This window comes from Heptranchias perlo, chromosome 31, assembly GCF_035084215.1.
Source record: "Heptranchias perlo isolate sHepPer1 chromosome 31, sHepPer1.hap1, whole genome shotgun sequence".
In the NCBI taxonomy this organism is placed as follows: domain Eukaryota; kingdom Metazoa; phylum Chordata; class Chondrichthyes; order Hexanchiformes; family Hexanchidae; genus Heptranchias; species Heptranchias perlo.
The window spans coordinates 20,452,424-20,464,766 of NC_090355.1; the positions used below are offsets into that span (position 1 = coordinate 20,452,424).

The window sequence follows — 12,343 nt, forward strand, 5'->3', positions numbered from 1 at the left end:
CATATGCAAATGGGATTTATCCTCTAATTTTTTTTTTCCTTTTTTTCTATTTCCTGACATCAAATTGGCATAAAAGAGCATTCGACAGCGCCGCGACCAGTCTGACAGGTGTACTATCGGACTCTGGCAGCGCGGCCTACTCAATGTCAGAGAAAGAAGCAATAATTAGAGCAAAGAACAGAATGAACGTCAAACGAATTACCAGGCAGCGTCTCATATTTGTCAGGAAGGATTGCATACATAAGAATTAAGTGACAGTACATGCCGGGGTAATGAAAGAAAAATGAAAGATTTGCCCATACATAGCGCGCAGGATACATGCGTATGTCTAGCTCGAAGCAAAAGCGAGTAACCACGACAAATTATGTTGCTGGAGTTTTGAGAACCGTTATTTTGCAGATATAGAGCCTGTAATTTGTTCAATGATCGATTTGCCATAGCACTTTCTTGGTGTGTGTTTTGAAAAATTCTATTTCTCTCGGTTTAAAGATGACCTCCATTATTTATTTTTGTGTAAGGATACTCTTTGAAATGTCAGATTTGACTCCAGATATTAAGTGAGTTGCTGGTTAAAATATATAAACATACTTTTCCTGCGGCTGATACAGACAACCACCAAACTAAATTAAGTTCAAATGCTGCAATCTCTGACACTTCACATCCACACTAGTACTTTTAAACTTAAATATGGAAGAATGACATTAACATTAGCTTTGGATCACCTTGTAGTTTGAAAAATTTTAAAAATATTTTTCGAACTGAAGTTGAGATCTCAGTCCCACTGTTTGCAAATAGCACTGACCCCCGTCTGCCCTATTTGCTCTGTAAATTGGTAGGAACTCGCAACAAAAGGCACAGATCAATGGGAACAGCTATCACAATTCAGCATCTCGCGATTGTATCTAAAAATGTCATATAACCAAATCTCTGAAAGGAATTGTCTTTCAAATGCAATATTCAAGTTAGAACGTGGTTTGATTTTACACTTTCAAAATCTGCCAGTTCAACTTCTGAGTCACTACATCTTTAAGAGAAAGCAGGTTACAGTGGATCAAGGTGATTTTTAGATTTGCATACATTGCCTGCCAGGTGACATTAAATTCTAACTTGGTTTCAGTTAGTAATGCCTTGTGGCATTTACGTGTTAATAGAGATCAGTGGGTTACACTTTCCATAAAACTAGTTTCATACAAACAATTGAGTCACAATATTACTGAGCAACATCAGCGAGTGATCCCTAAGGCCTGTGAATCAAACTAGTCATGCTAGATTTAAAGGCAAGCTCATTCTGATGCCAGATAAACATGCTGGAAAATATATAATATTTCACTCACAGACACGCATTCAGCCCTGCCTGTTTAACAAGAAGAAAATAAACTGCCTGAGAGAAGTGGAAGTAAGTGAAAAGTCCAATGACATTAAAAAGCCAAGAAAAATCAGATGAAAATGATGTAAAGTAATTAGGATCTCATCAGTTCTGCTCCCCATGTGATCCCAGGATGGATGGGGGTAACATTATATTATTTAATTTGTGATATGAAGAGATGCTGATCAGATTTTGTCTGCAGACTGAGTACATGGGGGAAGAGGAAATGACAGGCTATACAGTTCTGAGCTGGTCAAAATGGGCATGAATGTCTTATCTAAGACCAACCAGGTCTAGCAGAGCTGTAGCTCATTCAAAACCATGTTATTTTTTTATAATACGTACAACCTCCTTTTTCACCTGTATTTCCATTGATGGAAGTAGGCGGTCTCATCTCAAGTTGACTGCACGAGAAAAGAAGCAATCAGTAACAAAGAACAATGGCTAAGTAACATCAAAGATTCAGGAACACCACAGATTTCTGACAGGATCACAAAACAATACTGCAGGCAAGTAGCCGGCAGACTTTGGTGCAACAATGTGCAGATTACCATTTTCAGGATACAACGGTCGATAGAAGAACCACCATACACACTAACTTTTCTACACCCAAATGTGTTACACTCCTTTGCATCCTGTCTTACATATGCAGGGAGCCTGGTCTTGTGTGGAAATAATAGTAGAATTTGTGCTTTCCAGTTTCACATACACTAACGAGTGGACAGTTTCACAAATCCAAAGTAGTGTTCATTATTCCCTATCCTGCCTCGTGTAGGTGAGAGTGGCATCCCCCATTTGGACTTGTAGACACCTCCAGAAATTTCATGCTTGCAGTTGATTTGCTTAAGGAACAAATATATATTTAATGAAATCATCTCTCAAGTAACAAACATAAATAATGTCCTCTAGATGGCCCTGGAAAAGGCAGTAATATGGAAACCTCAACCTTCAACAAGAATTCTAACTCTATACGATTTTTATGGCACAAAAATATTTAAGATATAAAAAAGTGACCTGCCCAAATATGTTGAAATGATTTTAATAAGGAAGGCAGCCCCATGACAGAGGCAACCCCTTGTAACTGTATGGTTGTGGGTTTGACTCCTACTCCAAACAAGTAAAGAATACCGTCAAACTGACAGCTGTCAGCTGATCACTTCTGAAGATATCTCCAGCTAGGGAAAAACTGAAGGGAATTCTTTTCATTGCTCTGTGCCGGTGGGTTGATGCACACTTTTGACAGTCAGATTCAGACAGTAGCAGAGGCATCAGAGCTCTAGCCCCCTGCTCCTTCATAACATGAAGTAAGAGAAGGGGACTGTTATAACCATATAAAAACTAGCACTATTGGTAAAAACATGACTGTGATAGTTATACTATGTATTTTATTTGCAATGCTGCAGTTTATTTTTATTTGTGTCCCAGGCTTCTTTCTCACTTCGTGATTTTTTTTTTGATAATTTTGTGGGTGATTTTTTTTTTGAATTAGGATTACAATTCTGGAGAATAGAAGATTTCCCCTTTGTGCTCAGATCAGCATTGCAGGGTTAGAATTGGCTCTACAATAGCCTAACAATGTACCTTAACATTGTACTTTTCAAAAACTAAACGAAGCATTAATTTAACCTTCCCCCCCACTATTAAAAATGAGGAAAAGGTAATGAATCTAAGGAACTCAATCATCTTCAGTGTAAAAGTTGTACAATAAACATTGAGGGGCTAAATGGTGATTTGTACTAATTAAATTTGTTACATAGTAAACAATTTAAATACTCATAGAGGGAATAATAGCGGGAATAAAATGAACATAAATTCATGTCCTACGTTTGAATGAAACAACATAAAACACCAAGAACATTCTTAACGTATCATTTTCCTGAGCTGCACAACATTTTAACACACGTGCAGCATCGCAGGTTTGATCATTCAGGGGGACTTCTGGGGTTTATTTTAGTGACAGTTCCCCACTCCTTTGTCGTAGAATTTGATTTGAAACAAAGTGGTTATTTTGGATGTTTCCTAATCTCGAGGTTTGACTAATCTGTTGTGGTTTCCAAAGAAAATGTCTTTTTTTCTTGTGCAAATGCGACTCACTAACAAAGCAGTCTTGTTTAGCCAGCAAAAAATTTAACATGACAAATGTGGTCCGATTATCGAGTCATAACTGTATCTGCCTCCTAAGGCCATAGTAATTTGATTTGTAGGTTTGCAGGATTTTTAGCAGCAGATTAAACAGTCAGAAGAAGTAAAATAATGAAAAAAAGTACCATGTCTATTAGAGGAAGGAGATTTTGCTGGTGCTGGACTGTTTCATTGCACAAAATCTGTTACAATGCCTTCACCAACAGCAGTTTAATTGCTGCAAAGAATATTATACTTGAACAATTTCTTTATTAATAATACTCTCTGATGCTAACCTTGTCACATTGACTAATGTGGTGCATTTGTAGGCCCAAGATGATTAAATTGGAAGTCTTGTGCATTTTGCAAGAACAAGCTCATTATCAGAAATCCCCACATTATGTTGGACGGGTCATGAAAGAGATGTGGCTTGTCATTCTTTTATTAGGAGACTTATTTCAAAATTAACATTTCTCCATAAAATGTAAAGACACAATGGTCCACATAGTTAAGGCAAGCTCTGCCAATACAGTAGGTGCTCTGTACATTGCTGGGTACGGTAAAACCATATCTTCGAAGAACTCGAAAGTGGACGTAGGCTGCTCCGCAAACCTACTTTATAAACTTGAACGGCCTAATGTACAAATCTCAAATAAAGCATGGGGCGCACTCATCCACATCACAAATCCTGTCAAACCGCTTTGATCCAAGCCCATTTTCAGGGATTATTCGAAACGACAATTTCAAATTGAACAAAGCCTTCTCTGGCCAACCAAACAAGTCTGTAGTAACACGAAAGAGAGAAACACGGTTTTCGGTCTCGAAGATGTAGATTTTTATGTGTCGCTCATTCAATGAACCAAGAAACTGAAAAAAAGACCTTATCCAATTTATAAAAGTTCACACAGAAGCACAGAGATAACAATGATTTGGCTTTTACTGTTTGCTGTAAAACAATTTGAGGTCTAGTTTCATCCATATTATTTAGACTACTTTTCACTAAATAGTCAATTTGCTGATTCTGTCACATAGCTTAAATTTTATCATCATAGATTACAGACGATCCGTATGATATCCATTGCGGAGTATAAGCTACCTTAGCCTTACACCCAATACAACTGCTTTGTTTGGCTATCTTTGTTCAATTTATCCAAATGCTGACAGCCCAGTATTCATGGTGGGTGATGTTTTTCTCAGAACGTTTTAACTTAGCAGATTTCTTTCAACGTGAATAAGGAACATTTTGTTTTGGCTCTGAGCTTAACCCACATGGTACTAATCCCTATTAAACCTTATTTTTTTTGTGCTTAGGGGAACTGAACCCAAGTGAAGCCAGCTATTTAAACCCTTGACTTTTCTTTGCGTTTTTATTTCTCTCCTGTTTCTTATTTCTGTGGTCAGATCTCTCTGTGATCACTGGTTTAGGCCTACGGAGGTTATCAGCTCTTCCCTGCTAAGAATTCTGGGTAAAATGAGGTCAGACAGCATTAATGCTTCCTGGGGGAAAAAGCTCTGATCCCCTCTGGCATTCTCTTGTTCAGAATTCCTAACTGGTATCCAATGTTATTGAAACACAAGGCTTGTACAAAGTGCACAGGAACAGAAAGGCAGAAAAAGTAGACATCAAAGGAAAAAATGGACAGAAAAGTTAATATTATAATGGCAAGACTGGCAAGGGACTAGTTCCCATTGAAGAATAATAAGTATTTTTTCTTTACTATTTCTGTACTAGGCAAGACACCCCATTTAATTGCATATTTCTTAATGGCCCATTTTTATGTTGCAAGTTTATTTACATTTCACATTAGTAATTACCATTCTTGTTAATTGCATGTGGTATCCTTGTTATTATAAAATACCCTTTGCCAAATAATTTTGTGCAGGATGGCATCACTACAGTAGTCTGAGAGCAGCTTATTTAGCACCCAATGTGATTTGTCTTTCACACCAAAGGGGCGTGGTTGTAATCTTCCTCTCACGGTTCAAAACACAGCTCAGTTTTTGCATTCCTATTGCATGCTGGTAATTGTGCCTGTAAAATAGGATAACTACCTCCTATTGCAGTACCATCCAGTATAGTTGAAATGCAGATACAGTACCTCAAACAGCTACTGTATGCATCCTAGGAGATACCTTCAACGTATATGGCCTAAGCCCCAAGAAGCTTGTTATCCTGCTGGGCCTCCCAGCTGAGAAGGTTATATTCATGAATTGGAGAAGCTCAAATGAACTGCAAATTTCCCTCTGGTGGTGGATATTTTTAGAAATTGCCTGCTACCGACAGCTAACTCACAGAATTAAAAGAAATACAAGGTATGAATTCAGGTTTAGAAACTCAAGCAGAATTTCAACAGTCTGGTTCAGTTTATCAGCCGTGCAGCTCGGTCAGATATGCATTAATTTGGTTTAATCCACAGCAGTGCTTTTTCCATGAATTTACACAAACTATTTGACATAATATTGTTCACCAATATAGATAGAAATTTCGAAATTCAAACAGTAGTTGAATCTTCTGTTCTTAATGTTATATGTTTGGCTCGACTTGACTTACTGATCACAACAATTTTTAAAGCCAAGCTTTTTGGACAACATCAGGTGGGAAATGGAAAGAACACAATGGTGTTCTTTTCATTTCTCACTTCATGAAGAAATCAGCTGAATAAAGTGTCATGTTTACTGGGACACACTTCTAGATGTTCTTCTGCAAAGGGAGAAATTTCGTTTTTCTATTGTTAGCCTAGAGGGCTGTCTAAACATCAAATTTGGTAGCCACCAAAAATGTAGCCCAAGTCATAAGACTATAACACAGCCTACTAAGGCCTTGGAATTGTACTGTGGGATAATAGGATGTAAACACTTAACGTGTTTGTCTGAAATTCCCCTCTCTGCTATTTTAGTGGCGATGTTAATCCACTTTAAATAAATGGGTTAACACCTCCATAAAAATAACAAAGAGAAGAATTTCAGGCTAACACGTTAAGTGCTCATATGTAATTACTCCACAGGCTAATTTCAGGAGCTATCTCATCCTGGCTCAGTTGTGCTGAACTTCTAAGGCTAGCATTAAATATCTTTACCACTAAAGAAAATCAATAATAGGCCTAAACAAAGCATATCCTTGTCAGCGGAATAATAATGCCAGCAAAACAAGGATGAAACGCACATAAATAGCAGACGACACACTTATATTTTAATCATTTTTGACTTTATTTTCTGGGATTGGTTAAAGGTACTGGAAATTCATCAAAGAATTTTGTATTGTAACACTTTCAGATGTTGCTCCATGATGGTTAATTTTCAACATCTTCTGCCAAAATCCACACTATAGCTGAGGTTTTCTACTCCCGATTTCTTTAATGCTGAAGAGTTTTCTCTAGCTCCATCTACAGGACTGCAAGCCCCTGTCTGCAGTGTGTTGATGAGGGTGGAATTTTTTTGCCAACTTTATCCCACTTTTGAGTAAAGCCATTATTAACTACTGTAAGCGCCTCATCAGAAAAGCCTGATCGGGTTATGAAAATAGCAGCATTTTAGCATGACTTTATACACATGGGATCTAAATTTAATCCTTGTCATAGTAAAAGACTGTATGAATTTTTTGTGATAACCACATGGCACGTTTTTAAGGATGTGAAGATTAGAGCACATCTTCCATATAACTGATAATGATCTCCAAAAGGGAAAATAATTGGGAGTGAACTGAGCTTCTTGTGTTGTGCTGGGACTGCTGATATTCCATAATGCATTGGTACCTTTTAAGTATACACAGTAGAAATATAACCCACAATGGGTTAAACCAGGCCCCATAGAAAATTTATCAGCACTGTTTGATTTATCTTGTTCTGTGCAGTGTTGAATTTATTGCTAATAAAACTGAATGCCATAATGTTCGGTGTTTTTTTTTAAATTACAGTTGGAACACCATACTATATGTCCCCAGAGAGAATACATGAAAACGGTTACAACTTCAAATCAGATATCTGGTCACTTGGCTGCTTATTGTATGAGGTAAGCCAGTTGTTTTTCTTCATCTTTTATTTTAAATGTTAGATAATTCATGGATTTCAAAGTAGTAGCACTGACTTATGGTTTAACTCAGGGAATTGCTTGGTGCAGTATGTTACTGAATCCTTTCATTCTTTCGTTTTTAGTTCTAATCCAGCCCAGACCAGAGCACTGATGCTCACTTGCTATCTGATAATTATTAAAAGGTCTGAATAAATGGTTGTATATAATGAGTAAGGCATACAAGTTAAGGTTTGAAATAAGTTTCAAATTAGCACCGAGAGCGAAATCCAAGGGCTAAAACTGCCCTCAGATGTGACACCAATTTGGTAAACTCACTTTAAAAAAAGACGGCAGATAAAAAGTGCAAATTGGCATTTCTGAGGTTAGGGCTTGGGTTTGAGGCTCACTCTCATCTCATCAATTGCTAGGAAACAGTAGCTTCACCAGAATTATACCGGGGCCAAAAGGGTTAAATTATGAGGACAGATTGCATAGACTAGGTTTGTAGTCCCTTGAGTATAAAAGATTGAGGGGTGATCTAATTGGGGTGTTTAAGATGATTAAAGGAGTTGAAAGGTAGATAGAGCAAACTATTTCATCTGGTGGGGGTGTCCAGCACAATGGGGCATAACCTTAAAATTCGAGTTAGGCCGTTCAGGATGTCAGGAAGCACTTCTTCATAAATAGGGTAGTGGAAATCTGGAACTCTCCTTGCTCCTTGCCCCACCCAAAAATGAGGCTGGGTCATTTGAAAATTTCAAAACTGAGATTGATAGATTTTTATTAGGCAAGGGTATTAATGGTTACAAAGCCAAGGTGGGTAGATGGAATTCAGATACCGATAAGCCTAATTGAATGGTGGAACAGGCTCAAGGGGCTGAATGGACTACTCCTGTTCCTATGTTTCCTCAACTTAAGGGACACAATAAGAATGTGTCTCACTGCCGTAAATGGGGCGGTAACGAGACAAAAATCAGGAAAAAAAGACTTACCACTGGATGTCCGCCGTTCCAATTTTCGGGAAGGCGTTGATTAGGCGGTCAGTTCTCCCGCCAAAAGCAGGCGGTGGCCTCATTAAAATATTCAAATAGGGGTCAACTGGAGTTAGAATGCTCAACGCAATTCCCGTGTCAATCGGCACTGCCACCACTACTTCCTCAACCTGCCCACAAATCATGGGCAGTACAGGTCAGGAGGCATTACAGCGTTACTTAAAGGGGTCATTACCTGCTGTATGGGAAAGCTGAAAGCAGATCTGGCATCATGTTTTCTTCATTCCTTGGGGGTTTTAAGTTCATCTCCTTGCTGCTGGGCCGGCTCATTCAACTTCCCGGACGCTGAAGTATGCTGCTTCGTTTACACCCCCAAGCTGATCCCAGCCCTTCCCTTTAAGGTGCTGTTGCAGGCCCATGTGGCAGTGTCGGCCTTGCTGGATTTCCCACCCTCCCAACAGCCCACATGCCATTAAGCAGCACGATTAGTGTTGGCAGCTCAACTGTTCTATCTAAATGGTGTCCGACCACTATGATCAATTGGGCCTCCCGCTGACTATCGTCGGGCTCGTGGAACACAGCACGGGGTGTTTTGTTGAGGATACAACATTTCTTCCCAGCCACAACAGCAATGGGTAAAAGCAGATTTGCATAATAATGGAAATGAGGTTTTTTAAAATCCCTGTCACTGGCACTAATGGTCTCCTCTTACAACATTCCCCTCATCCCTGCCCCCCTCACCCCTGCCACATTAAACTTTCCATTTCTTTGCACTGTACTGCAAGCGTACAATATCGAGTATAATGTTTTTGTAGAAAAATAGCAGAATGGGAAAAAATGTTCTGCAGCCCTTAAAGGGTTAAGACATTTTGCTTTTCCACCCCGTGACCACAAGTTTGAAGGTTTTATCTGATGGGTTTGTGTTCATTAATATGAAGGACACTGGTGCTGGGATATGGTCTGCTTTTCCCACTTTTGTCACCCATCATTGGCATTAAGTGCTTCCAGGTTGGGTGAAATTTTGCAAGACCTTGTAAAGTCATGGATTGGAAAATCAACAGACATTGTAGGCAGTACATCTGCAACTTTCTGATAAGCCGCCTGCTGTATGAGGCCCCACCATTGATGCAGGATCTTGGAAAGTTTTGCCAGTTAAGTACAGATGTTCTCTTCATTGTGCTCTAACCAGCAATCTCTTTTTCTGCACCAGTGTGAATTTTTCCACTGCCTACACTTGTGGTTACTCTGAATCCGACTATTAAATCTAGAACCAAAATAGGGGCAGTGGTGTGTGTGGGCCCGCATTCACTAGGGACTGAGTTTAAAATCCCCAAATCCACTTCTCATAAGTCCCCTACAATGAACAGAGAGAAGACTCTTATTCCATTAGTTTGGGCTGAATTCATGCCCAGATCCAGGTGATCAAAGATCAATGTGCTAACCCAATTTGAACCAGTCCAATAGATTTGAATGCTTAATTCCATCAGCTGCAAGTTCTGCTGCGGGAGGCCCATTCTCAGCCTAGGCATCAGTTTCAGTGTGTTATCTGAAGGGAAAAACACACAGTCAAGTTCATTATGTTTTATCAAGTGAACTTCCTATTATTTAGAATGGCAAAATGCTTATCTTCTTATCTGAAGGAACCTGGGTACAAACAGGAGATAAGATTTTCTGCTTTGGTGGAAGCCTGGTACATCTATGGAAGGACAGAAGTTCTACCTGTCACAAGGATCTGCCACTGACCCTAAATAATTTTCTGGGGTTCAGGCTGTTTTGTATAATTGAGGTGGGCCTCCCGACCTCTGATAGGAAGTCCACTTAGGGGGAGCAGAGAATAGCTGTGATTGGCCTTGGGCACCTGGCATAATTTGGCATGATCGGTGCCCTCTGGTTCAGCTAAAGAGGGTGGAAGAACTTCTGATCAAATGTTTAAAAATCACAGGATTGGGGAATTAATTTCATATTTAAATCCCCTCTCCATCACCCATAGCAACGCTGGGTGCCAGGAATACATTGATGTCTCTTACACTCAGCGTTGCTAAGGCGGCTCATTATATTATGCTCACCCATATTTGGGCACATGTTGTATATGCTCAATGTGACTTCTGGCACAAAATGCCAGGGGTGAGCAGGGCGCTGGCATAACTTGTGGAAAATCCAGCCCAAGGAGGGAACAAAGAGCAGCAAATCACTTGTATTATCCAGATTCTTATATAGAAAGCTTAGACAGTGGGAAACAATACTAACTGCACATAGCTCTTTGGTCAAGAGGTAGAATTGGCACAAGAGGTAGAATTGCCACAATAAGTGCTGACTGACACAAGAGACACTCTCAACTAATGAAGCCAAGTCTTTTTGCCTGCATTAGAGTCCCCTGAGTCCTTACGCCAAACTCATTGTCCCAGTCCTCTCTGGCAACATCTCTTACAGTGAAAAATTCAATACATTTCTCAATGAAAAAATAGCTGAAGTCAAAGATTTTCCACAAAAATAAATTCAATAGTATATATATATATTTTTATAAAACTGGACGAGATTTAAAGTTACATTTTAGAGTCCCCAATTATGTTATTTCATCAAATGATCTAACACATGATCTGTGGCCTGCTATGTAACACTGTAACATGTAAGTATGAAGAAGGTGAAAGACCCATAGATTCAGTTGATTGTGTTGGAAAAACATCATTGAGACTTCTCATCTGTGTACAAAGGCTGCCCTTTGCTGCACCCTGGCCATACGGCACATATACTTCAAGAAGGCTGTACACAAGCTTTCAGCGAACAAAAAAAATGATTTTCAATCAAGCCTCTCCTCAAATTGAATCCTCATCTACTGAAACTAAATGCTTGTTTAACATATTTAATGGACTGCTGTTAGTGAATTAGTGGGACACAGTGTCCAGCTCAAGTGCAGCTGATTTATGTTCTGGCAGTGAGTAAAGGTTGTCTGGTTTATAGTTAGAGAAAGAAATATTGGTGCTGGGAGCTGAATGAAAATCAATGTAAATCCTGCCTGTGGGACCTGAGCTGTTGTGGGAATAGTCCATCACAGTCTGGAAATAACAGCCCCTCCTCAGCTCAGATTGGAGAGGAGAAAAATCTGGAAATTGATTCCTCTGTGCTGCTGAGCATTTTTTATAATTCAGTAACCAATATAGAGCTCTCTGAAAATGGATTACCATTTCCATCAGGGCAGACAAAATAAGATATATAGAGATACCCACAGATATAGATTAATACCAAAATGCACTTAGATAGACAGGAACAGTTAAAACGATATGTGAAGATAAATAGATACTTATGTTCAGTGCAGAGATACATGTGAGTCTGACAGCACTAACAGTGGAGGTAGATAGTTTGGGTTAATGCTAGGATTAGTGTTTTGCAAATAGAATCATTCAGTGTTTCTCTATGAAGACTCTCAATTGGTTTTATATACATCTATATGTAAAAGCACAGAACAAACTGTGACTGGGTGTTACCATTTTGAATTGACTCTCTAATGCGTGGATTTTCATAGGAACCAAAAGTTATCCATAACCTTAATACTTCAGATAAACTCTGATCATTGTATAACTCATTGCTGAGAAATGTTAAGCTTGGATCAAGATTTCTATATAATAGGAGTGAATAAGAATTATACTTTGGGAATTCTGTGCTTAGGTGCAGAATGTATTTATTGAGACTACTTTGTATTACAGCATTGTACATTGAAACTGGACAATATAGGTTCCTTTGACAGTCCCATCTTTTAAGTATGTTACAGCTTCCAGTTACGTTTAAAAGGAGAAAACGTTAAGATGATGTAAATGCATCTCAATTGGTGATCTTATTGAAACATACAAGATCCTGAGGG

At 38.9% G+C, this 12,343-nt stretch overlaps 1 protein-coding gene across 7 annotated transcripts in view; it reads left to right on the plus strand.

The window, feature by feature from the left end:
- LOC137300552 (serine/threonine-protein kinase Nek6-like) overlaps positions 1–12,343 on the plus strand; it is a 175,376-nt gene that overhangs the window by 124,088 nt on the left and 38,945 nt on the right. For all 7 annotated transcript variants that reach the window (XM_067969694.1, XM_067969692.1, XM_067969695.1 and 4 more), the window contains one exon: positions 7,401–7,495. In XM_067969694.1, coding sequence (XP_067825795.1) covers positions 7,401–7,495 — 95 coding nt within the window. The remainder of the gene's footprint in view (positions 1–7,400; positions 7,496–12,343) is intronic.